Below are 27,980 nucleotides of genomic sequence, written 5' to 3'. Positions count from 1 at the left end.
GTGAGAATGCGTCGGTGTGTGTGTGTAAGACAGGGAAAGTGACAGCTCGAGAAAGTGTGCAAGAGAGATGTGAACATACACAGTCCTCCTCCTTTGCTGGAGATGGGTATGGTGGTCGAGGTAGCGCTGAGCAGCGGGTCTGAGGAGGTGTCCAGAAAACTGGCGTTGACGCTGCGGGGTTTGGTCTCTGCATGGGCCCCTGAGATCTCCTCACAGAGCCCTGTGGTCACCAGGCCCGCCTGCCTGCTCTGCTTGCTCTTGTCCAGCAGCTCCTTTCCAAAGAAAGCCTCCTGGTAACATACCACACAGTCAATGAGAAAGTGACCATGAGATACAGAGAACACATTCATTAACACAACACACATCTTTCATGCCCAAAATACATGACATGAAGCACGTTTGTCTCTTTGGCTATGGCAGCAAAGGCAGCCTAATTGTTCTCTTTTGCAATTAATTGGTCTTTGGACAAATCAGATCAAATCATCTGCCAATAATTGGGCAATTTATGAGAATTGGGATGCCAGTATAAACGCAGCCCTGGAGACAGAAGGTGGAATCCAGTTATGAATTCTAGATGTGAATGGAAATGAATAAGGGTTCAGTTCATAGTAATTCAACTCAAATACAGTATTTGAAAATACAATGCATACTGAACATTAATTAAGTAAAGCTACTAATAAAACAAAGGCTTATGAGGCTACGCTACTGCTAACCCAACAATTAATTGAATGTGTCTCCAGGCCCAGATTCCAGTGCATTTTGTATTTGTATTTTTTTTCTTCTCAGTGTTGCAGCACTCTATAGGCCCTAGTGTTATCCAGACACACACAGAAATAGTGAGGTGTGTATACAGTTGAAGTCGGAAGTTTAACCAGGGCAAGGTGACCGGAAACATGACTGAATGCAAACAGTAGAGAGACAACGTAGAGTCACAATTCAACGGCTCAGACAAGAGGTATGTGGCAGGGTCTGCAGTCAATCACGGATTACAAAAAGAAAACCAGCCCTGTCACGGACCAGGATGTCTTGCTCCCAGGCAGACTAAATAACTTTTTTGTCCGCTTTGAGGACAATATAGTGCCACTGACACGGCCTGCAAACAAAACCTGTGGACTCTCCTTCACTGCAGCCAACGTGAGTAAAACATTTAAACGTGTTAACCCTCGCAAGGCTGCAGGCCCAGACGGCATCCCCAGCCGCGTCCCTCAGAGCATGCGCAGACCAGCTGGCTGGTGTGTTTACAGACATATTCAATCAATCCTTATCCCAGTCTGCTGTTCCCACATGCTTCAAGAGGGCCACCATTGTCCCTGTTCCCAAGAAAGCTAAGGTAACTGAGCTAAACGACTAGCACTCACTTCCGTCATCATGAAGTGCTTTGAGAGACTAGTCAAGGACCATATCACCTCCACCCTACCTGACACCCTAGAGCCACTCCAATTTGCTTACCGCCCAAATAGGTCCACAGACGACGCAATCTCAAACACACTGCACACTGCCCTAACCCATCTGGACAAGAGGAATACCTATGTGAGAATGCAGTTCATTGATGACAGCTCAGCATTTAACACCATAGTACCCTCCAAACTCATTATCAAGCTCCAGACCCTGGGTCTCGACCCCGCCCTGTGCAACTTGGTACTGGACTTCCTGACGGGCCGCCCCCAGGTGGTGAGGGTAGGTAACAACATCTCCACCCTGCTGATTCTCAACACTGGGCCCCCACAAGGGTCCGTTCTGAGCCCTCTCCTGTACTCCTTGTTCACCCACAACAGCGTGGCCATGCACGCCTCCAACTCAATCATCAAGTTTGTGGACGACACTACAGTGGTAGGCTTGATTATCAACAACGACGAGATGGCCTACAGGGAGGAGGTGAGGGCCCTCGGAGTGTGGTGTCAGGAAAATAACCTCACACTCAACGTCAACAAAACAAAGGAGATGATTGTGGACTTCAGGAAACAGCAGAGGGAGCACCCCCCTATCCACATCGATGGGACAGTAGTGGAGAGGGTAGTAAGTTTTAAGTTCCTTGGCGAGGTCAGTACAGGTGCATCAAAGCAGGGACCGAGAGACTGAAAAACAGCTTCTATCTCAAGGCCATCAGACTGTTAAACAACCACCACTAACATTGAGTGGCAGCTGCCAACACACTGACTCAACTCCAACCACTTTAATAATAGGAATTGATGGAAATTGATGAATAATATATCACTAGCCACTTTAAACAATGCTACTTAACATAATGTTTACATACCCAACATTTCTCATCTCATTTGTATATGTATATACTGTACTCTATATCATCTACTGCATCTTTATGTAATACATGTATCACTAGCCACTTTAAAACTATGCCACTTTGTTTACATACACTACATTACTCATCATTGGGGTGGCAGGGTAGCCTAGTGGTTAGAGCGTTGGACTAGTAATCGGAAGGTTGCGAGTTCAAACCCCCGAGCTGACAAGGTACAAATCTGTCGTTCTGCCCCTAACCCACTGTTCTTAGGCCTTCATTGAAAATAAGATTTTTTTCTTAACTGCCTTGCCTAGTTAAATAAAGGTTAAAAAACATGTACATACTCTACTCAATACCATCTACTGCATCTTGCCTATGCCGTTCTCTACCATCACTCATTAATATATCTTTATGTACATATTATTTATCCCTTTACACTTGTAAAGTAGGTAGTAGTTTTGGAATTGTTAGGTTAGATTACTCATTGGTTATTTCTGCATTGTCGGAACTAGAAGCACAAGCATTCCTCTACACTCGCATTAACATCTGCTAACCATGTGTATGTGACAAATACATTTGATTTGAAGTTTACATACACCTTAGACAAATGGATTTAAACTCAGTATTTCACAATCCTTGACATTTAATCCTAGTAAAAATTCCCTGTCTTAGGTCAGTTAGGATCAACACTTTATTTTAAGAATGTGAAATATATACCTTGACTCCAATACCTTGACTTTGTCAATACCTTGATGTCTTGAATATGTCTTCAATATGTCCACAATTTTCCTTCCTCATGATGGCATCTATTTTGTGAAGTGCACGAGTCCCTCCTGCAGCAAAGCAACCCCCTAACATGATGCTGCCACCCCCATGCTTCGCGGTTGGGATGTTTTTCTTCGGCTTGCAAGCCTCACCCTCTTTCCTCCAAACATAACAATGGTCATTATGGCCAAACCGTTATATTTTTTGATTCATCAGTTGCAAACTGTAGTCTGGCTTTTTTATGGAGGTTTTGGAGCAGTGGCTTCTTCCCTACTGAGCGACCTTTCAGGCTATGTCGATATAGGACTCGTTTTACTGTGGATATAGATACTTTTGTACCAGTCTCCTCCAGCATCTTCACAAGGTCCTTTGCTGTTGTTCTGGGATTGATTTGCACTTTTCGCACCAAAGTACGTTCATCTCTAGGAGACAGAGCGCTTCTCTTTCCTGAGTGGTATGACGGCTGCGTAGTCCCATGGCGTTTATACTTGCATACTATTGTTTGTACAGATGAACATGGTGCCTTCAGTGATTTGGAAATTGCTCCAAAGGATGAACTAAGCCTGTGGAGATTAACATTTTTTTTTTCTGAGGTCTGATTTCTTTAGAGTTTCCCATAATGTCAAGCAAAGAGGCACTGAGTTTGAAGGTAGGCCTTGAAATACATCTACCTGGTACACCTCCAATTGACACAAATTATGTCAATTAGCCTAATTAGCCTAATTAACCTAGCTCCTAAAGCCATGACATAATTTTCTGGAATTTTCCAAGCTGTTTAAAGGTACAGTCAACTTAGTGTATTTAAACTTCTGACCCACTGGAATTGTGATACAGTGAATTATAAGTCAAATAATCTGTCTGTAAACAATTGTTGGAAAAATGACTTGTGTCATGTATAAAGTAGACGTCCTAACCAACTTGCCAAGACTATAGTTTGTTAACAGCTGCTGGCTGGGCCGCTGGCTGGGCCGCTGGCTGGGCCGCTGGCTGGGCCGCTGGCTGGGCCGCTGGCTGGGCCGCTACGTGTTTAAGTCACTAGTGCTTCCAACATATCTAACGGCTCCAAAACTATCAATGTGACTGCTCCCTGCTGTGGTAAAACATTAAAAAGGCTAATGTGCCGGGTATTTAAATAATTGATTAAAGTCGTTCCTCTGGTGAGGAACTTTAAATAAAAATTTTAAGCGCGGTGTACAAGAAAGCCCAAAGTGACAGCTGGTGCGCTTAATGCATGGCTGCTCCCCCGAACATGCCGGGTCTTTTAAAGGTGTGGCGTGGCACAGAGGAGGCAACGTCTCTGAGAGGACTTTCGCTTCCGGGATTTTTTTAAATATCATGACGGTAATACATCTGAGAAGGGGGTAACATGCAACTTATGAAGGGCTGGTTGAAATGGGTAGTGAAAGAAAGTTGCTACTGGTAAATGCTTGGTAGATGTCTTATAGAATATGCACTATTCTAATGTGGTACAAGAACATGATTTGGGACAATGACGTATTTGCTAAAATGGTTCATACAGATGTGGGATTTTAAATTTGATCAGTATTATTGCAGCAACATAATCATGTCGCAACAATTTTAAAGTTTAGTCCATAATGTTGCTTGATTGGTAGTTAGGCTACATGAAACTGGCAATACTGTTAATATAACTAACTGTGTGTTAGTGCAAGTTTTCAGTTAATTTATGTAAATCATGAAGCTCATCTGCATTGCAGGAAATTCTCAAATCAAATTAAGATCCTACATCTGTACAAAGACAATCAAGCACCTCAGTGTGATTAGGTGATTTTATGCATTTTGTACCGGTGACCTTTTCCTATAAATCAATCAATAAGACAGTGTATGATAACAGAATCAAAATTAACATTTTATACCAATACTGATATCATTAGTGTACATGTCACCTGCAGGTACGAAGGGAACTCCTCTTCCAGTTTGGTTCTCTTTTTGCGGTATCTTTTCTTGACCTTCTCCAGACATTCAGACACAGGTGGGGTCTCCTCCGCTTGAGTACTCTCCGTCTTGTTCCACCCTGCAACACACAGACAAGAGGTCACAACCTTAAAGTAACAGTCAGGGAAATGCCTTATTACTGGGTTAAGTGTTGGATTTGATAGTCTGTCTGGAGTGTCAGATGGATGGGACTTGCACTTTAGGGACTATTGCATTTGCTTACCTTCTTCTTTGCACATTGGGTTCTCAGGTAACAATCCTGTTGAGTATTTCCTGGATAGGGATCGCTTGGCTTTCCCTTGTCCCGTCCTGCTTCTCTGGCGGACCATAAACCCTCCAATACCTTGCCGGGACACAAGTGGGAGGGAGGAGATATATGACAGCAATTTATGTCACCGGGGCTCTAATTATGTCAGACAGATGAGGGTCTTTCAGGCCAATCTCTGGCATTAATCTTAATTACTCAGTGACCTATGAGCACAGAGCCTGAGGGGAGATGTGAGTGAGCGAGAGACTTTCACTCTGGTCAATACACAATGACAGAGTGCATGAGTGAGAGACCAAGTCGCTTGGGATAAAAGTGTCTGCTAAATGGCACATTATTATATTATATATTAAAATGTGTGAGAGAGCAAACGTAAGAGAATGAGTGTGTAATAGTGTTTGGAGAACTTATCTCCTAGCCACTAGACCTGAGAGACTGTGAGACTGTGAGAGAGAAAGAAGGGAGCATTTCGGGTGAGCCTATTTCTGGATAGCTTTGGTACTGAGAGAGAAGCCCCTATGGTCTGGAAGCAGACAAACAGAGCCTTCCAGCCTTCCTTAAGCTGCCTCAGTGCAAGAGAGGGGAGACTTGATGATTTATGTGCAGGGAAAAGAGAGGAAACAGCCGTTTGAATTCAGAGTTGCCAGGATACCGCCCCCTTATGAGAAGTCCAACTCAGAGCATTCAATGGATAACCAACTCTCGTCATCTGTGCTAAATAAGAACACCAAGATATACCACCAGTAAGGCACCATACACTAGACTTAAAATAGCCAAATTACAAAACATACAACATCATGTAGCCTAGCGGTTAAGAGCGATGGGCCAGTAACCAAAAGGTCGCTGGTTCAAACCCCCGAGATTACTAGATAAAAAATCTGTAGATGTGCCCTTGAGCAAGGCACATAACCCTAATTGCTCCTGTAAGTCGCTCTGGATAAGAGTATCTGCTCAATGACTAAAACTTACATTTTAACACCATTGAAAAACTACTTTAATCTTGCAATGAACAACTACATTAAACATTATTCAAGACAATTATCATATGAAAGAGGTTCACAATCAAGTAATAGCGCCACAGTATACCCCATAATAATAGCTTTGTAATCCACCTTAAATGACGCAGTAAACATACGTTATTTGTCTGATACTGGTATGTTATTTGTGAGAATGTCTGCAGCCACTTGTTCACTAGAGCAGAGTGGAAATAAAATGTCTCCACTGTGACAGTTCATAACAAGTGACCTGGCAAACAGGAGAGACACACCCCTTCTCCATCTCTCCCCACCAGTTCTCCTTCACTCCCGCCCCGTCAAACCCAGCTACTTGACATGGGCGAGAGCTTGTGGCTCTCTCTGAATTAGACATTCGCATACTGTACAAACATTCATGCATGTTTACACATACGCTGCATTTTAACAGACAGCCCAATTCTGATATTTGTTCCCACTAATTGGTCTTTTGACTGCTGTGAGGAGATCTGATTTGATTGGTAAAACGACTTTGGAATGTGCACAAACTTCCGACTTCAACTGTATATACACACACACAAAGTTGAAGTCAGAAGTTTACATACACCTTAGCCAAATACATTTACACTCAATTCTTCACAATTCCTGACATTTAATCTGAGTAAAAATTCCCCGTTTTAGGTCAGTTAGGATCAACACTTTATCTTAAGAATGTAAAATGTCAGAAAGATAGTTGAGAGCATGATTTAATTCAGCTTCTATTTCACATTCCCAGAAGGTCAGAAGTTGACGCACTCAATTAGTATTTGGTAGTATTGCCTTTAAATTGTTTAACTTGGGTCAAATGCTTTGGTTAGCCTTCTAGAAGCTTCCCACAAAAAGTTGGGTGAATTTTGGCCCATTTCCTCCTGACAGAGCTGGTGTAACTGAGTCAGGTTTCTAGGCCTCCTTGCTCGCACACACTTTTTCAGTTCTGCTCACAGATTTTCTATAGGATTGAGGTCAGGGCTTTGTGATGGCCATTCCAATACCTTGACTTTGTTGTCCTCAAGCTATTTTGCCACAACTTTGGAAGTATGCTTGGGGTCATTGTCCATTTGGAAGACCCATTTGTGACCAAGCTTCAACTTCCTGACTGATGTCTTGAGATGTTACTTCAATATATCCACAATTTTCATCCCTCATGATGGCATCTATTTTGTTAGGTGCACCAGTCCCTCCTGCAGCAAAGCACCCTCACAACATGATGCTGCCACCCCCGTGCTTCACGGTTGAGATGGTGTTTTTTTGGCTTGCAAGCCTCCCCCTTTTTCCTCACAACATAACGATTATTATATATATCATTATGGCCAAACAGTTATATTTTTTGTTTCATCAGACCAGAGGACATTTCTCCAAAAAGTACGATCTTTGTCCCCATGTGCATTTGAAAACCATAGTCTGGCTTTTTTTATGGAAGTCTTCCTTGCTGAGCGGCCTTTCAGGCTATGTCGATATAGGACTCGTTTTACTGTGGATATAGATACTTTCGTACCAGTTTCCTCCAGCATCTTCACAAGGTCCATTGCTGTTGTTCTGGGATTGTTTTGCACTTTTCGCACCAAAGTACGTTTATCTCTAGGAGACAGAACACGTCTCCTTCCTGAGCGGTATGATGGCTGCGTGGTCCCATGGCGTTTATAGTTACGTACTATTGTTGGTACAGATGAACGTGGTACCTTCAGGCGTATTGGAAATTGCTCCCAAGGATGAACCAGACTTGTGGAGGTCTACAATATTTTTCTGAGGTCTTGGCTGATTTCTTTTGATTTTCCCATGATTTCAAGCAAAAAGGCAATGAGTTTGAAGGTAGGCCTTGAAATACATCCACAGATACACCTCCAATGGACTCAAATTATGTCAATTAGCCTATCAGAAGCTTCTAAAGCCATTACATACTTTTCTGGAATTTTCCAAGCTGTTTAAATGCACAGTCAACCTAGTGTATATGTAAACTTATGACCCACAATTATGACCCACAAATCAGTTTTTGATTTGTTAAAAAAGTTTGAAATATCCAATAAATGTCGTTCCACTTCATGATTGTGTCCCACTTGTTGTTGATTCTTCACAAAAAAATAAAGTTTTATATCTTTATGTTTGAAGCCTGAAATGTGGCAAAAGGTCGCAAAGTTCAAGGGGGCCGAATACTTTCGCAAGGCACTGTATTTATATGTATATATTCCTATTCCATTCCTTAGATTTGTGTGTATTAGTTAGTTGTTGTGGAAATGTTAGATGACATGTTAGATATTGCTCCACTTTTGGAACTAGAAGCACAAGTATTTCACTTCACTCGCAATAACATCTGATAACTATGTGTATGTGACCAATAACATTTGATTTGACAGAATAGATGGATGCAGTTCAATGCATGATTAAAATAATTCACCAATACATTTCTTGATAGTCCATAAAATATTGCTATCAGCTGGCTAGGTACCATTGTTTGCAACCTCCACTCGGGATGCACAGTTTCAATGAATCAATATTTATGGACAAAAACAGACAAACGTTACAAAGGCTATGGTAGCGTATCTATTTATGTAGCAAGCTAAAAACCCAGATAGCTACGCTAGCTAGATGCAAGGAGGACATTATATCAATGGATGAGTGGGTGAGTAACTGACCTCGTATCATTTTTTTGTGTGTCTACACAGCTAGAGATGCATGTGTCATTTGGTTAGCTAGCAAGAAATGTGAATCGATTTGCTAGCTATCTATGCTGAACGACTGTTATCCAGTTAGCATATCTCGAGTTTGCAAATTCACTCTGGCTAGCAATCTAACCCGATTTCAGAGCACTCGTCTGAGTGTGCCAGAGCGCAGAATAACCGTGCAAGACCCACTGAATATGACCGGTGTCAGTAAATGTTGGAAAAATAAAGTAATAAGTTAGTTGCGAACGCTCTCGATAACATGTAAACGGCCTAATCAGCTCTGCTAGGGCAAGTAAAATGGCCAGAGTGAGGTGTTCTCCCATTTGTGTCTGGAAGTAGCTGGCAAGCGAGCCAACTTTACCAGTAAGCTTGGGTACTTAGTTGGGACAATGCATGCATTGGCAGGCAAGCTGCAGAAAGACAAGCACACTGTTCTCCATTGTTTACCAGTGCAACTTTCACAACTAGCTGAAAAGGTTTGAGAGGGTTTATCTAATGTTCCTTCATTAGATTTGAGCTCATCTTGCTCTGGCTAGCAATAGTTGTTGATCTTGTTGATGTACATATAGGGAAAGACATCCTACCTCTTTATGGTTGTTTGATCAATAGGACTGTAAAGTTTCCAAATGTAAAGGGACTATCATGGTATTTAGCTGCATAGTTGCAGAAGTCCAAACAAGTGTATTTTGTGGCTTTTGCCGAATGCGTTCTAATGATCTAAAGTTGAGCTGTTGCTAATGTCTGTAAACACACAGTCCAGTTCAAAGTGAATTTTGGAAAATGGCTTGTTTGCATATACCCCCCTACTGTTCCTCTGATTGGCTATGGCATACCAGTCTGCGTAGACCCCGGTCCTGGACGAGACAGATGCATCTCTGCATCTCCCATAAGTCCGCTCCCTCCGCATCTCCCATAAGTCTGCATCTCCCACAAGGCTGCTCCCTCCATTCCTCCCATAAGTCTGCTCCCCCTCCCTCTGCATCTCCCATCCATAAGTCTGCTCCCTCCCTCCCTCCTCCCCCCTCCCTCCCCATCCATCCATCCCTGCCTCCCTCCCTCCCTCCCTCTGCATCTCCCATAAGTCTGCTCCCTCCCCCTCCCTCTGCATCTCCCATAAGTCTGCTCCCTCCCTCTGCATCTCCCATCCTGCTCCTCCCTCCCTCCATCTCCCATAAGTCTGCTCCCTCCCTCCCTCCGCATCTCCCATAAGTCTGCATCTCCCACAAGGCTGCTCCCTCCATTCCTCCCATAAGTCTGCTCCCCCTCCCTCTGCATCTCCCATAAGTCTGCTCCCTCCCTCCCTCCATCCATCCCTGCCTCCATCCCTGCATCTCCCATAAGTCTGCTCCCTCCCTCCCTCCCTCTGCATCTCCCATAAGTCTGCTCCCTCCCTCCATCCATCCCTGCCTCCCTCCCTCTGCATCTCCCATAAGTCTGCTCCCTCCCTCCCTCTGCATCTCCCATAAGTCTGCTCCCTCCCTCCCTCTGCATCTCCCATAAGTCTGCTCCCTCCCTCCCTCCATCTCCCATAAGTCTGCTCCCTCCCTCCCTCTGCATCTCCCATAAGTCTGCTCCCTCCCTCTGCATCTCCCATAAGTCTGCTCCCTCACTCCCTCCCTCCCTCCATCTCCCATAAGTCTGCTCCCTCCCTCCCTCTGCATCTCCCATAAGTCTGCTCCCTCACTCCCTCCCTCCCTCCATCTCCCATAAGTCTGCTCCCTCCCTCCCTCTGCATCTCCCATAAGTCTGCATCTCCCATAAGTCTGCTCCCTCACTCCCTCCCTCCCTCCATCTCCCATAAGTCTGCTCCCTCCCCCCCTCTGCATCTCCCATAAGTCTGCTCCCTCCCTCCCTCCCTCTGCATCTCCCATAAGTCTGCTCCCTCCCTCCCTCTGCATCTCCCATAAGTCTGCTCCCTCCCTCCCTCTGCATCTCCCATAAGTCTGCTCCCTCACTCCCTCCCTCCCTCCATCTCCCATAAGTCTGCTCCCCCCCTCTGCATCTCCCATAAGTCTGCTCCCCCTCCTCCCTCCCTCCCTCCATCTCCCTCCCATAAGTCTGCTCCCTCCCTCTGCATCTCCCATAAGTCTGCTCCCTCACTCCCTCCCTCCATCCATCTCCCATAAGTCTGCTCCCTCCCTCCCTCTGCATCTCCCATAAGTCTGCATCTCCCATAAGTCTGCTCCCTCACTCCCTCCATCTCCCATAAGTCTGCTCCCTCCCTCCCTCCCTCTGCATCTCCCATAAGTCTGCTCCCTCCCTCCCTCCCTCTGCATCCCCCTCTTGTCCTATCGCCGTCATCCACCACTCTCCTTCCCTCTCGATCTCCCCCTGTCCATTCATCCCCATCAACATCCTATCTTCTCTTTTTTCCTAAAGGGGCTAAACATAAGATGTTCCTGCTGTTGTAAGATAAGCTTCATCTTGCCCGATCTGAACCTCAACCCATAGGAGTTCAGAGACAAAACTGATCCAGGGTCTGATCCTTTGTCAAACAGACACAGTTTTGAATGTTAAACATACCGGGCCGGTAAGGTTTCCTCTTCCTTTTCTTGTTGCCGTCGGCCCCCTTTGCGTCGTCGTCGACAGGCTCCCGTTCCGGGCTGGAGTCCGACTTCAAGTCACAGTCCATCAGGAGATCCCCTTCTGGAATGGAACACAACCATGTCACTAAAACCAGGACACAGACCATGAAGACGTTCATTAGGACACCCAACAGAAAACACTTTTTCTAAACTACAATTAGAATTTCTTGATAATCCCTCTACTTCTCCCATTTGGTTCTTGATGAACATGACCCAGCCCTGCACATACTATTGACCCACAAAACCCTCAATGCATCTTTGATCGGAGGTCTGCCATCTTGGTGGGCCTGGTGTCAGAGTAAGACCTCTGGATGAGGAGCCACATCGGTACATTAGTGTTGGAATTCTAAATTAACCACTTAAACTATTTTAGGAGATAACACTTTAGTATTTCTCAGATTATAAATGCAAATGGCATATCCAGGATTAATAAGGATCGGACCCTTTTTTTTCCCAATTTTCGCCTAAAATGACATACCCAAATCTAACTGCCTGTAGCTCAGGACCTGAAGCAAGGATATGCATATTCTTGCTACCATTTGAAAGGAAACACTTGGAAATTTGAAATTATTATTATTTTTTTATTTTTATTTTTTTCACCTTTATTTAACCAGGTAGGCTAGTTGAGAACAAGTTCTCATTTGCAACTGGCCAAGATAAATCTAGGAAAATATAACATAATAGATCTGGTAAAAGATAATACAAAAATATATTTTTTTGTTTGTTTGTCCCATCATCTTTGAAATGCAAGAGAAACGCCATCATATAATATTGCAGTTTAGACTAAGTTTATATTTTGGCCAATAGATTGGAGCAGTGTGTCTGCAAAGTTTCAGATTGATCCAGTGAAGCATTGCAATACTGGACAATATTTTGTATCAAGTCTGCCCAAATGTGCCGAATTGGTCAATTGATACATTTTCAAGTACATACAGTGCCTTGCGAAAGTATTCGGCCCCCTTGAACTTTGCGACCTTTTGACACATTTTAGGATTCAAACATAAAGATATAAAACTGTATTTTTTTTGTGAAGAATCAACAACAAGTGGGACACAATCATGAAGTGGAACGACATTTATTGGATATTTCAAACTTTTTTAACAAACCAAAAACTGAAAAATTGAAAAATTATTCAGCCCCCTTAAGTTAATACTTTGTAGCGCCACCTTTTGCTGCGATTACAGCTGTAAGTCGCTTGGGGTATGTCTCTATCAGTTTTGCACATCGAGAGACTGAATTTTTTTCCCATTCCTCCTTGCAAAACAGCTCGAGCTCAGTGAGGTTGGATGGAGAGCATTTGTGAACAGCGGTTTTCAGTTCTTTCCACAGATTCTCAATTGGATTCAGGTCTGGACTTTGACTTGGCCATTCTAACACCTGGATATGTTTATTTTTGAACCATTCCATTGTAGATTTTGCTTTATGTTTTGGATCATTGTCTTGTTGGAAGACAAATCTCCATCCCAGTCTCAGGTCTTTTGCAGACTCCATCAGGTTTTCTTCCAGAATGGTCCTGTATTTGGCTCCATCCATCTTCCCATCAATTTTAACCATCTTCCCTGTCCCTGCTGAAGAAAAGCAGGCCCAAACCATGATGCTGCCACCACCATGTTTGACAGTGGGGATGGTGTGTGTTCAGGGTGATGAGCTGTGTTGCTTTTACGCCAAACATAACGTTTTGCATTGTTGCCAAAAAGTTCAATTTTGGTTTCATCTGACCAGAGCACCTTCTTCCACGTTTAGTGTGTCTCCCAGGTGGCTTGTGGCAAACTTTAAACTACACTTTTTATGGATATCTTTAAGAAATGGCTTTCTTCTTGCCACTCTTCCATAAAGGCCAGATTTGTGCAATATACGACTGATTGTTGTCCTATGGACAGAGTCTCCCACCTCAGCTGTAGATCTCTGCAGTTCATCCAGAGTGATCATGGGCCTCTTGGCTGCATCTCTGATCAGTCTTCTCCTTGTATGAGCTGAAAGTTTAGAGGGACGGCCAGGTCTTGGTAGTTTTGCAGTGGTCTGATACTCCTTCCATTTCAATATTATCGCTTGCACAGTTCTCCTTGGGATGTTTAAAGCTTGGGAAATCTTTTTGTATCCAAATCCGGCTTTAAACTTCTTCACAACAGTATCTCGGACCTGCCTGGTGTGTTCCTTGTTCTTCATGATGCTCTCTGCGCTTTTAACGGACCTCTGAGACTATCACAGTGCAGGTGCATTTATACGGAGACTTGATTACACACAGGTGGATTGTATTTATCATCATTAGTCATTTAGGTCAACATTGGATCATTCAGAGATCCTCACTGAACTTCTGGAGAGAGTTTGCTGCACTGAAAGTAAAGGGGCTGAATAATTTTGCACGCCCAATTTTTCCGTTTTTGATTTGTTAAAAAAGTTTGAAAAATCCAATACATGTCGTTCCACTTCATGATTGTGTCCCACTTGTTGTTGATTCTTCACAAAAAAATACAGTTTTATATCTTTATGTTTGAAGCCTGAAATGTGGCAAAAGGTCGCAAAGTTCATTGGGGCCGAATACTTTCGCAAGGCACTGTAACTATTGAGAACATACAAAAATTATATGGTAATAGAAAATAAGTTTACACACTCCCAGGAATGTCATAAATTATTTGTCATTAGCTTATACACTAACTTTCACACATCTAGATGGCAGGGCGGGGTGGGTGTGGAGCCAGAGACAGCAAGAGTTCAAACTGTAGAAGCCATTTCCTACATTTGAATATAAAATTAGATTTGATCAAACAAAACTATGCTACATTTTTTCTCTGGGACCCTCAGGATTTACTGAATAAGATTACTGAATATAAGTACATTATTTACCTTGAGGTGAATGTATCAAACCAGTTGCTGTGATAAGTGTTTTGTTGTTGTGCACTCTCCACAAACAATAGCATGGTATTCACTGCACTAGCTCTGAGCCATGCACAGAAGACGGACCTAGCCCATGGGGGAGGGGGGGGGGCGTACCCCCGCTGACTAGGGAAATGTTCCCGTTGTTCTTAGTGCCAGTCTGCACGTTCAAACTAAAACAATGTAACTAATAATGGCATCTTTATGCTTTCGTTAAAATAATTGTAAAATACTCTTTCAAAAATGCAGATGTGTTTAGTTATGGATCCATAACAAATTATTATGGGAATAAATATCACTGAATTACAAATATTGGAACAAAGTTGTCTAATGAAGGTAAACAAATTGTCGCTGACTGGAAAATACTCCTTCAAACATAGTCACATTGTCCAGCGCCATTATGGCTATTAGTAGGTAGATGGACAATAGACCTGCCTAGAAGGAGGGTAGGGGGAGAATTCTATCGTCAAATGTATTTCTTAGTTAGGTTGGCTGTATCACAACCGGCCGTGATTGGTTGCAATTTCAGTTTAATCCACCAGAAAAGACAAAACAAATAATACAACAAAAAGTATTATTAGGTATCCCATCCGATCGTGATTTGGAGTTCTATAGGGTGGCACACAATTGTCCCAGCGTTTCTCTCACTCTAAAAACAGAAATAAATGTTTTGGCCTTTACAAATATTATTTTGGCCTTTATTCAGATTACAATCGCTCACTTTTGTTTTTTTGAATACAAAATCACCTCCAAAATATCATTATATATTATCAGGTTGATGGCACAGTCATATAGCTAGCACCTACATAAAGCTGAGTGACAAGTACCAATATTCTTTCTGATAGTCTTTAATAAAGAAATGTTTTGGTTATCCTGACCTGGACACCATGTACAGTATGATAATAGACATTTATGGGCTATTAACAGGACAATATACCTTTTCCAACACTTCTCTGTATTTTGATACTTTGTGGATGGGGGCTCCCTCAGTGCAAAATGCTAAAGATGCAGGTTCGATACCCATGCCAGCCGCCACCGGGAGACCCATGAAGCGGCTTTTGGTTTTAATTTAGAATCCTCCAATCGTCTATATGTAGTTATTGGCAGAGAGTCATGTCATATTTTTCGATATACTGCAGGCCTACTGTAGGCGACGTGTCTCACTAGTGTTGAGTAATGTTCTGTTAAAAGTGGTGTAGGTCTTATTTATTTAAAGAGCACATTGAAGTTCGAAGCAATAGGATTTGAAGCAATAGCCTACAACTATTTTAGCACAGTTTTGCGCTGCTCTGAGACAAGCATGGGGACTGGTCTTGATGAATCAATGTGATTTTAATTTGATTAATTTGATTTTAATCTCCGTTTGGAATTTTTTTAGACTACAATTATGGTGTAGAAATGTTATGCTCTTAGTGTAACCTTAATTTAACTAGGCAAGTCAGTTAAGAACAAATTCTTATTTACAAAGACAGCCTACTCCTTCCTCCCCATCGGGGAATTGAACCCCGGTCTCCCGCACGACACAAGGATTATTTAGCTAAATAGCCCAGTATGTAGCCTACTACCGACCGTGACGTTGTACAGCACCATATTTTCCAGTCCATCCTAACAGAAACCCAGAGGCCTTTTCATTTTTCTTGGAATAGAAACACCATAATATTAATGAAATTAACCTCCTGTGACTAGGGGGCAGTATTTTCATTTTTGGAAAAATAACGTTCCCAAAGTAAACGGGATATTTTGTCAGGACAAGATGCCAAAATATGAATATAATTGACAGCTTAGGATAGAAAACACTCTAAAGTTTCCAAAACTATAAAAATATTATCTGTGAGTATAACAGAACTGATATTGCAGGCGAATGCCTGAGAAAAATCCAATCCGGAAGTGCCTCATGTTTTGAAAGCGCTGCGTTCCAATGCGTCCCTATTGAGCAATGAATGGGCTATCAACCAGATGACTTTTTCTACATATTCCCCAATGTGTTTACAGCATTGTGACGTAGTTTTACGCATTTATGTTGAAGAATACCCGTAAGCGGCTACATTGTGTAAGTGGTCACCTGATGGCTCTCAGAGTGATTCTCGCGTAAAATACAGAGGAAGCCATTTTTCCAATTGGTCCTATTGAAAAACCCGGTGGATGTATTATCGAATAGATATTTGAAAAACACCTTGAGGATTGATTATAAACTATGTTTGCCATGTTTCTGTCGATATTATGGAGCTAATTTGGAATATTTTTCGGCATTTTCTTGACTGCAATTTCCGGTCGATTTCTCAGCCAAACGTGAAGAACAAATGGAGCTATTCCGCATACAAAAATAATAAAAGGAGAAAAAAAAGGAACATTGGCTATCTAACTGGGAGTCTCGTGAGTGAAAACATCCGAAGCTCATCAAAGGTAAACAATTTAATTTGATTGCTTTTCTGATTTTCGTGACCAAGTTACCTGCTGCTAGCTGGACATAATGCTATGCTAGGCTATCGATAAACTTACACAAATGCTTGTCTTGCTTTGGCTGTAAAGCATATTTTGAAAATCTGAGATGACAGGGTGATTAACAAAAGGCTAAGCCGTGTCTCAATATATTTCACTTGTGATTTTCATGAATAGGAATATTTTCGAGTAATATTTATGTCCGTTGCGTTATGCTAATTAGTGTCAGTCGATGATTACGCTCCCGGACCCGGGATGGGGTGTCATTAGAGATTAAGCAACATTTCTTTAAAATTTGTCCCATATACTATGTTCTTACAAAAAACATTTTTAAATTCTCTAGAACAGCCACTATTGAAGGCTATCAAATGCTTCTCAAAGATGCCCTCTGGTGGTCAAATTAGCACTAACTAGCATTAATGGTATCAGTGGTTGGTACTTGTTCAGGATACCACGGTTTACTGCCCCTTCTGGAGGATTTGGGTACCCATATAAAACATGATACATTTTTGTCAAAAGTTGCTAATATATGCAAATAAAAAATATTATCGAATAGAAAACACTAAAGCTTCTAAAACCGTTTAAATTATGTCTCTATGTAAAGCAGAACTCTCAAAATCTGCATTCTCCCAAACTATCTCTTCTCATCTGAAAAGTTGGGTCACCTTTGACCTCATCGCAAACACCCTCCCCAAACAGTTACAGCGCCAGGAACAGTCTCCACGTGTTCAGCGTGATCTCAGCTTTCAATGGGGCTTCTCATTGTGAGAATCGCCCGCTCGCGAGAGTTTGAGCACGCGGTAAGCTCTCAGTCACTCAAAAAAACCTGTCACTTTTCTGTGCGCAATGGTCAAGTCCTCTCTCTTTTCCAAGATCGATTGAACGGTGCCTGTGTTTCTGTTTGTTCTCAAAATTGCTGTACACCTTTATAACATGTTAAAGCTTGATTATGAAGTTAGTTTGACAAGTTAACTCGACATATAATATATCATTTCGACGTTTTGGTGCGCATCCACTTCAATTTTTGCCTACATTTTGACCGAAATGCGTGTATTTTGAGAACCGAAAGACGCAGACTTGAAAACTAAACGCTGGTTTGGTGAGTTAATCCCTTCCAGTTCTGTTGATGGAAGAACAGCAAAGGTAAGGAAATATTTATGTGTTAATTTTGGGTTTATGTCGACTCCAAGGTAGAGGAGCCAGAATGGTACTTTTGGAGCGCCGACTCCTAGTTTAGCCTAGTGAACTCTACCTGTAACGTTAAAAATACATGTAACACAGCGATTGCATTTAGAATAAGTGTATCTTCCTATACATATGTAAAACATGCATCTTTAGTCAAAGTTTATGATGTGTATTCCTTGTTAGCTGACGTTATCTGCCGGAGCTATTTAATTTCTCCTCACATTTTAGTAGCATTTTTTGAACGATGCGTAATTGTGAAAAGAGATTTATGGATATATATAGCATATTATTGAAAAAAAATGAATGTACTGTGTAACATGTTATATTACTGTCATCTGATGAAGATTTCAAAAGGTTAGTGAAATGATTTTTTTTTTAATCCTGCGTTTGTTGATTGCATATTTTTTCCTACTTGGCTATGCTAATGAGATATGTCTGCGGTGGTGGTTTGACATAAATATGTGCTATGTTTTCGCCGTAAAACATTTTAGAAATCTGACTTGCTGGCTAGATAAACAACTTGTTTATCTTTCATTTGAGCTATTTTACTTGTTAATGTGTGGAGGTTAAATATTTTTAGGAATATTTTTGCGCATTGTGCGTTATTGTAATGAGCTTTAGCTGTAGTCACGCTACCAGCAGAGGAATTATACTCCCTAAAAGGAACGTGCCATAGAATTCTGCAGTACGCTGCAACTTTTAAAGGACAAACCACTATATGGGACATGCACAAATGTACATACTGTATGTATGCATGATTAGTCGAAGGCTGACTTTTTCGTTCATATTTCACATTTTTCTAAATGCCATGAGGTGGTACATCTACAGTGGTTGGCTATAACACCTACAGACATAACAAAATAGTCCCTAGTACCTGATCACAACCACAGTTCACAGTAAATACTGAGATACTTTTTCACACTTCAAAACAAGGTTAATGTAATCTATCTATATTTATGTGCATTGTTATAAACCCGTGTACGGTCATGGCAACATAGTTTTATGTGATTTGTAAAGCAGCCACTGAAAATATCCCTCTCGGCATGGCTTGAAAATGTGCCCGCTGCGTGAGTTAAATATAGAGGACCAAATATAGCGTGAGCGGGAAAGGGTTAATTTCTCATCATTAGCCCTTGCTTGCACTGAGACCAAGGTTCTGATGGATAGGCTGGGGATTAATTCAGTTAGCCCCGGCCAGCTTCCTCTCATCACCAAAATGCCAATTGAGGTATAATTTGCTGACTGCTGTTTTCAAAAGCTTTTCTTCTCTCTCCAAGTCATATTCATTATATGCCTGCCCTCATTTCCCACCTTCCTCCTCCGTTTCCCTCCTCATTCCATTTCTTTCTGACAAATAGGTTCCAGTGCAAACGTCAAGCATTACTAAATTCGTTTGCCTTTACGTTTTCTGTGCATCTAAATTTTGAGATGAAGGGAACATTGCTTCCTGGCAAACATCTGTCTTTCCTTTTGACCGTTCTGATTAAATGGAAACGAGGGAAGGATGTATGCAGATCCCCTCCTGTGTCATACCAAGAAAATCTAACTGAAAAGTCTATCCTTAGAAAATAGCCCAGATATTCCGGTCCTGGCCAATGTAGAAGAGAAAAACGGAGCTTTACATCCTAGTTCAAATATATCAATCTACAAAAAAAAGCCAATAATGGGTTTATTTGAACAAGCCTATTTATTTTTTTACTTTGTAACTATTTAGCTGAGGATGGAGCGCCCGGATTCCTTAAGGCGGAATACCCCCAGCCAACCCATAGTGAACACCTAGAAGTCTTTACCTCCGCGATCATCCATGTACCCGTCCCCGTCCTGGGACAGCTCTGAGTAGTGGGGGTACGGTGGGGTCTGGAGCACAGCCACGCTGTTCTGGTTGATGATCTTCAGCTTGAGCTTGGGTTTGGGCCGCCTGTTCTGCCCTCGGCGGGTTGAGGACGGCACTGTCAGGCTCTCCAGCTGGCACAGGCCAGACTCGGTCAGACACACCCCATCCTGGGTGTATGTCTTCTGGATTTCTGGAGGGATGGAGGAGGGGTTAATTAATCAATCTACCAAGCCTGTTTACAAGTATGAAATGTAGCTCTCGAGGACTACCCTGTGTTGTGAACACAAGTTTGTTTGTTGTACTAGACAGATACAAAATGCAATACTCATGAGTGATTCACTTTTCCCTGCAGTCTCCCACGTACATGTCTAAAACCATATGTGACCATCTGTTTACAAATACTGAAATACTTGTGTCCACATAACGTGGATATTACGTTAGCGAGTCCAACACTCAACGAGCGACAACATTTAAAGAAAGTAATGATTAATTTGAGTCACACCACTTGATAAATGGCACTGTGATTTATCAGGGTAGTGCTGTTTTACCTGGCTCTCTCGTTTTAGACACAATCTGGGCCACCATCGGGGCCTCGCAGCCGTCAGATAGGAGGGCCTCCACTTTGCCTGCATGACAAATATGCAAAATGTCAAAGGATTGAGGATTTAGTTTACAGTGCATTGAAGTCATATACAGCAGTAATATGGAGATGAAACAAATAAATGCATCAAACATCAAACACTGGATTTCACCGCTGCCACCAAATGCAAAGAATACTTCCTTAATTTTTTTTATATTATAAAATAATTTAATTGAGATTTAATTCATTAATTTTATTATTTAAATAAAACTCCACCTCCCTCCCTTTTTCCATCACTCCCTCTATTTTCTCAGAGGTAAAATCTGTTCCCAATTTCAAGAATTATCTGATAGAATGAGTGAGTGAACAGGCTGCAGCTTGAATTTTAAATCTAGCCATCTGCTGTTGTAATTTGGTTGAGGCTGGTCCCCTTAATAAAAAAAAAGAGGATGACTTTGGGCTAATTGAGTGGAGCTGGTTGCATTCATTGCGATGAGCTTGTAACACTGTACACTACATTTAAGGCCTTACCCATAGGATATACAACTAAGCTGTGTTTGAATACCCATACTAACATACTGTATACTAAAAACTTAATGAGTATACACTACATACAATTAGTTTATTTTAGTATACTGTAAAAAAAAAAACAGTATATTTTTAGTTGAGTGTACTAGATCCTCTCCTGTTTACCGGAAGTTGATGCTGTTGCTATGCAACTTGTTGCTAGCATAAACCGGCTTGTGGGAAGTGACACATTTCTCTTAAAGGACCAGTGTACAAATAATAATCAATAATTTTGCTCGTTATTTAGCCATCTTACATATAAAACCTTAATTGTTCATCAAAAATGGTGAATAATTCACCATAGGTTAATGAGAAGGGTGTGCATAATTGCACACCCAGCTCACTCAGGTACTAAGCTATATCACATGAGACATTGTCCGTAAGCTTGAGTTCATTTGCACACAAAGAAAGTATACAACGATGGAAAGACCTGTGTTGTCCTTGTTAATTCAGACAGAGACGAGCTCCAACTTCTTAATCATAGCCTCAAGTTTTGCCCACACATTGAATATAGTTGGAGAGTGCCTGTAATCCTAGATTCAGATCATTCAGGTGAGAAAAAAACATCACCCAGATAGGCCAGTCGTGTGAGAAACTCGTCATCATGCAAGCGGTCAGACAAGTGAAAATTATGGTCAGTAAAGAAAACTTTAAGCTTGTCTCTCAATATTGTAATAACCGTGCCAATACTTTGCCCCTTGATAACCAGCGCACTTCTGTATATTGTAAAAGCGTTACATGATTGCTGCCCATATCATTGCATAATGCAGAAAAGTTTAGGGGCCTTGCTTTAACATAGTTAACCATTTTCACTGTAGTGTCTAAAACGTCTTTCAAGCTATCAAGCATTCCCTTGGCAGCAAGAGCCTCTCGGTGGATGCTGCAGTATACCCAAGTGGCATCGGGAGCAACTGCTTGCACGTGCGTTACCACTCCATTATGTCTCCGTCATGGCTTTTGCATCATTAGTACAGATACCCACTAATCCACTATGTCTCCATCATGGCTATTGCAACATCAGTACAGATACCAACACATCTTGACCACCAAAGTCCATTTGATGTCACAATGCTGTCCAGTACTTAAAAAAGATCCTCTCATGTTGTCCTGTTTTCCAGTGGTTTGCAGAAGAGGATGTCTTCCTCAATTGACCCCCCATAAACGTAAAGGTCATATACCAGGAGCTGTGCAAGGCCCCCCACATCTGTTGACTCATCTGGCTGTAAAGCATAGAATTCACGGGCTTGTATGCAAAGCAGTAATTGTTTCAAACCATCTCCTGCCATGTCACTGATGCGTCGTGAAACAGTGTTGTTTGATGAAGGAATTGTCTGTAGTATTTTGGTCATTTCCCCCAGCATTGCCCCAGCCATATCCGCAGCAGCAAGAAGAATTAAGTCCTCCACAAATAGTACAGAGCTTGCCTGCCCTAGCCCTCGGTAGCTCACCATATAAGACACATATAGCCCCTTTTTATTAATGGTTTCTGTTGCTTTTATACATGTCTTACAACTCAAAAGTCATCTTAATTCTCACTCAAAAAAAACCCATGGCTTATTTTTCTAAATGTTTGCGCAAGAGTGAAGGTTTCCCGCAAGAGAGTAACGGTTAATGTGATTGGATGTTAATTATTTGACTAGGCTACCTGTATTTGACATTGTGTTATTTTACTGAACAATAGATGGTTGCATTTTATTCATGGCAGTGAAACAAGGCTACTCAGGCGAGAAGAAAACATCACCCAGATGTATAGCGCCAATGGAAAATCTAAATGGACTGTTTGAAAATGTGAATCACATTTTTATTTGACGTACCCAGACAGTATTGCGTGTACCCCAGTTTGGGAATAGTCGAGTTAAAGCAATGAATTTGTATCCTCTCTCGTCGGACTTTAGCTGCATATTTAACTCCATTTTCTTCAAATCTGAAAATGTTGTGAAGCCACGCCCATTCTCAGTAGAATTGCATTATGAGCGGAAATAGTGTCCACTGCACTACTTGTATACTTTGTTTTCTGGCAAATGTCGTACGACATCCAGGAACATTTGGTACACTAACTATATCCACACTACGACCAATAAGCATACTACTCAATTTACAACACAAATAGTATGGTTAGTGCGGTTAGTATGAGTATTCGAATGCAGCTCTAGTTACTACAACTTGTCATGATACAAAGGGGTGTATTTACAGCTATTCCACCAAATCAGCTGCCATTAATTCGATGAAGACTAGTGCACATTTTATATACAGTGGGGCAAAAAAGTATTTAGTCAGCCACCAACTGTGCAAGTTCCGCCACTTAAAAAGATGAGAGAGGCCTGTAATTTTCATCATAGGTACACTTCAACTATGACAGACAAAATGAGAAAAAAATCCAGAAAATCACATTGTAGGACTTTTAATGAATTTATTTACAAATGATGGTGGAAAATAAGTATTTGATCACATACAAACAAGCAAGATTTCTGGCTCTCACAGACCTGTAACTTCTTCAAGTGCCCCACTGTAGCTATACACCTATTGTAAGGTATTGGCCTCATAATCATACACATAGCATTCACCGTGTGTGGGCTAGGTCTGGAGTCTTACCCTGTGAAGGCAGAGCGTGTGTTCGACACATGGTGCAGTCAAAGCCATCATCCGCTGCATTCTCCACCTCCTCATCTGTGACCAGGCCCTGGCAGCAGGCATGGATCCACCTGACATGGGAAGGAGAAGATGATTAGATAGTTACATATGCACTTTAAACGTGCAATTTAATGTCTATGTACACTACCGGTCAAAAGTTTGGACACACCTACTCATTCAAGTATTATTTATTTGTACTATTTCTACATTGTAGAATAATAGTGAAGACATCAAAACCACAAAATAACACATATGGAATCATGTAGTATCCAAAAATGTATATTTGAGATTCTTCAAATAGCCACCCTTTTCCTTGAGAGCTGTGCACACTCTTGGCATTCTCTCAACCAACTTGTCACCTAGAATGTATTTCAATTAACAGGTGTGCCTTCTTAATTTGTGGAATATCTTTCCTTAACTTCTCTAGGGTAGGGGGCAGCATTTGGAATTTTGGATGAAAAGCATGCCCAAATTAAACAGCTTTCTACTCAGGCCCAGAAGATAGGATATGCATATAATTAGTAGATTTGGATAGAAAACACTAAAGTTTCCAAACTGTTCAAATAATGTCTGTGAGTATAACAGAACTGATTTGTCAGGCAAACATCTGAGAAAAAATCGATTCAGGAAGTAGGATTTTTTGTGTGTGTAGTTTTCTATTCAATGCCATTACAGTATCCATTGACTGAGGACTCAAATTGCAGTTCCTATGCCTTCCACTAGATGTCAACAGTCTTTAGAAATTGTTTCAGGCTTGTATTCTGAAAAAGAGTGAGTAAGACCAGTCTGAACGAGTGGACCCTTCCGTGTCACAGAGCTTTTTCATGCGTGCGACCAGAGAGAGTGCCTTTCTTGTTTACCTTTTATATTGACACCGTTATTGTCCGGTTGAAATATTATAGATTATTTAGGCTAAAAACAACCTGAGGATTGAATATAAACATTGTTTGACATGTTTCTACGAACTTTATGGATACAATTTGGATTTTTTTTGTCTGCCTATTGTGACTGCGTTTGAGTCTGTGGATTACTGAAGAAAATACGAACAAAACTGAGGTTTTCGGATATAAAGAGAGACTATCGAACAAAGGGAACATTTATTGAATAAATTAATGTCAGAGTGCCACCATATTAAGATCATCAAAGGTAAGGGATTCATTTTATCTCTATTTCTGACCTGTGTAACTCTTCTACTTGGCTGGTTACTGTTTGTAATGATTTGTCTGCTGGGCTATGTTCTCAAATAATCATACAGTATGCTTTCGCCGTAAAGCATTTTTAAAAATCTGACACCGTGGTTGGATTCACAAGAAGTTAATCTTTAAACCAATGAAAAATAGTTGTATCTTTTCTGAATTTTTATAATGAGTATTTCTGTATTTTAATTTGGCGATCTGCAATCTTACTGGATGTTGGCCAGGTTGGACGCTAGCATCCCACATACCCTAGAGAGGTTAATGCATTTGAGCCAATCGATTGTTTTGTGACAGGGTAGAGGGGTATACATGAGACAGCCATATTTGGTAAAAGACAAAGTCCATATTGTGTCAAGAACAGCTCAAATAAGGAAAGAGAAATGAAAGTCCATCATTACTTTAAGACATGAAGGTCAGTCAATACAGAACATTTCAAGAACTTTGAAAGCTTCTTCAAGTGCAGTAGCAAAAACCATCAAGTGCTATGTTAAACTAGCTCTCATGAGGACCTGTGAGTGTCTTTGGCATCATTAAATTGAAGACTTATTTTATCAAATCAATTCTCTGTAATTATTATTATGTGATTAAACCAATCATGTAAATGTAATTAACTAGGAAGTCGGGGCACCAAGGAAAATCTTCAGATTACAAAGTTATAATTTTCCACCATAATTTGCAAATAAATTCATCAAAATCCTACAATGTGATTTTCAGGATTTTTTTTCTCATTTTGTCTGTCATAGTTGAAGTGTACCAATGATGAAAATTACAGGCCTCTCATCTTTTTAAGTGGGAGAACTTGCACAATTGGTAGCTGACTAAAGACTTTTTTGCCCCACTGTATGTCATGCAATTTGAACATATACAAGTGTAAATACAGAGAGAGACAGGTGCACATAGACACATAAACAAGCACTTAGCTACGCACTCAAACAGACTCCGATATGCATTAACCCGTTTGCTGCAGCAACGATATGTTCTGTCCCATCAAGCCTTACGATGAGTAAATGACACCGTAGTAGATCTTTGGACTGTTTCCTGTGTCAAACTGGATGCTGGCTGCCAACATGCCATATCTACACAGTGTTGCCAGGTCCTAGTGTCACCCAATCATTCTCAGGTGGTGCATGGCCTGGCAGAGAGAGAGAACGCTGCTCACCTGTCACACTGGCGGCACTGCACGATGAGCTCGTCCTCATGGTAGCTGCGCATGCACATTGGACATGATGCCAAGCTGGCACAGGGGCCGCACTGGGTGTAGTTGTTCTGCCAGTCACACCTAATGCCGGGGGAGGTGGCACCGCACTGGGTACAGGAGACACACCTATGGCAGGTGAGAGAGAGGGTGGCATGAGTGGGTGATGCTAAGCAGGGGTGAAACACAATCGCAATCGCAGCAACTCCAGTATATCTAGCATACCTCCCAACACAGAGAGAGTCCAAAGATAATGCACTTGTATCACACACATACAGTGCCTTTACAAAGTATTCACACCCCTTGACTTATTCCACATTTTGTTGTGACAGCCTGAATTCAAAATGGATTGAATCAATGTTTTTCCTCACCCATCTACATACAGTACAATACCCAATAATGATAGAGTGAAGACATGTTTATGGAAATGTTTGCAAATGTATTGAAAATGAAATACCTCATTAACATAAGTATTCACACCCGAGTCAATCATTTGTAGAAGCACCTTTGGCGGCGATTACAGATTTGAGTCGTCTTGGGTATGTTTGTATCAGCTTTGCACATTTGGATTGGGGGATTTTGTCCCAATCTTCTTTGCAGATTTTCTCATCTGCTGTTAAGTTCGATGGGGAGTGGCGGTGAATAACAATCTTCATGTCTTACCACATATTTTCAAAAGGGACTTGGGCATTTTTGTTCTGATGCCATTTCAGCGTTGCTTTGGCTGTATGCTTGGGGTCATTGTCCTGTTGAAACTAGAGGTCGACCGATTATGACTTTTCAACGCCGATACCGATTATTGGAGGACCCCAAAAAAAAGCCGATACCGATTAATCGGGCGATTTTTATGTATACATTTGTAATAATGACAATTACAGCAATACTGAATGAACACTTATATTTTAACTTAATAATACCTCAGTAAAATCAATTTAGTCTAAAAAAAATAATGAAATGTTCAATTTGGTTTAAATAATGCAAAAACAAAGTGTTGGAGAAGAAAGTAAAAGTGCAATATGTGCCATGTAAGAAAGCTAACGTTTAAGTTCTTTGCTCAGAACATGAGAACATATGAAAGCTGGTGGTTCCTTTTAACGTCTTCAATATTCCCAGGTAAGAAGTTTTAGGTTGTAGTTATTATAGGAATTATAGGACTATTTCTCTCTATACCATTTGTATTTAATATACCTTTGCCTATTGGATGTTCTTATAGGCACTATTACATTTCCAGCCTTATCTCGGGAGTTGATAGGCTTGAAATCATAAACAGCGCAATACTTGAAGCTCAGCGAAGAGCTGCTGGCAAATGCAGGAAAGTGCTGTTTGAATGAATGCTTACGAGCCTGCTGCTGCCAACCACTGCTCAGTCAGACTGCTCTATCAAATCATACACTTAATTATAATATAATAACACACAGAAATGTGAGCCTTAGGTCATTAATATGGTCAAATCCGGAAACTATCATTTTGAAAAAAAAGAGTTTTCTTTCAGTGAAATACAGAACCGTTACGTATTTTTTCAAACGGGTGGCATCCCGAAATCTAAATATTGCTGTTACATTGCAAAACCTTAAATGTTATGTCATAATTATGTACAATTCTGGCAAATTAATTACGGTATTTGATAGAAAGAAATGGTCTTCACACAGTTCGCAACAAGCCAGGCAGCCCAAACTTCTGCATATACCCTGACTCTGCTTGCACAGAACGCAAGAGAAGTGACACAATTTCCCTAGTTAAAAGAAATTCATGTTAGCAGTATTAACCATATTAACTAAATATCAAGGCTTAAAAAATATACTTGTGTATTGAATTTAAGAAAGGCATTGATGTTTATGGTTAGGTACACATGGTGCAACGACAGTGCTTTTTTCACAAAAGCGCTTGTTAAATCATCACCACTTGGGGTGATGTAGGCTATGATTCGATGATAAATTAATAAGGCACCTCATCGATTATATGCAACGCAGGACAAGCTAGATAAACTAGTAATATCATC

General features: G+C 41.3%; 1 protein-coding gene across 6 annotated transcripts in view; it reads right to left on the bottom strand.

The window, feature by feature from the left end:
* Positions 1-27,980, bottom strand: part of LOC118370518 (histone-lysine N-methyltransferase 2C-like) — a 151,471-nt gene that overhangs the window by 50,708 nt on the left and 72,783 nt on the right. For 5 of the 6 annotated variants that reach the window (XM_035755564.2, XM_035755578.2, XM_035755569.2 and 2 more), the window contains exons 11-18: positions 25,946-26,110; positions 23,552-23,661; positions 20,361-20,438; positions 19,769-20,002; positions 11,419-11,541; positions 5,184-5,303; positions 4,912-5,039; positions 80-290 (exon numbers count right to left, since the gene is read on the bottom strand). In XM_035755564.2, the coding sequence (XP_035611457.2) occupies positions 80-290; positions 4,912-5,039; positions 5,184-5,303; positions 11,419-11,541; positions 19,769-20,002; positions 20,361-20,438; positions 23,552-23,661; positions 25,946-26,110 (1,169 nt within the window). The remainder of the gene's footprint in view (positions 1-79; positions 291-4,911; positions 5,040-5,183; positions 5,304-11,418; positions 11,542-19,768; positions 20,003-20,360; positions 20,439-23,551; positions 23,662-25,945; positions 26,111-27,980) is intronic. The other variant, XM_035755575.2, reaches the window with a different exon arrangement.

This window comes from Oncorhynchus keta, chromosome 4, assembly GCF_023373465.1.
Source record: "Oncorhynchus keta strain PuntledgeMale-10-30-2019 chromosome 4, Oket_V2, whole genome shotgun sequence".
Lineage (NCBI taxonomy): Eukaryota > Metazoa > Chordata > Actinopteri > Salmoniformes > Salmonidae > Oncorhynchus > Oncorhynchus keta.
This window is presented reverse-complemented; position numbering and strand designations above follow the sequence as displayed.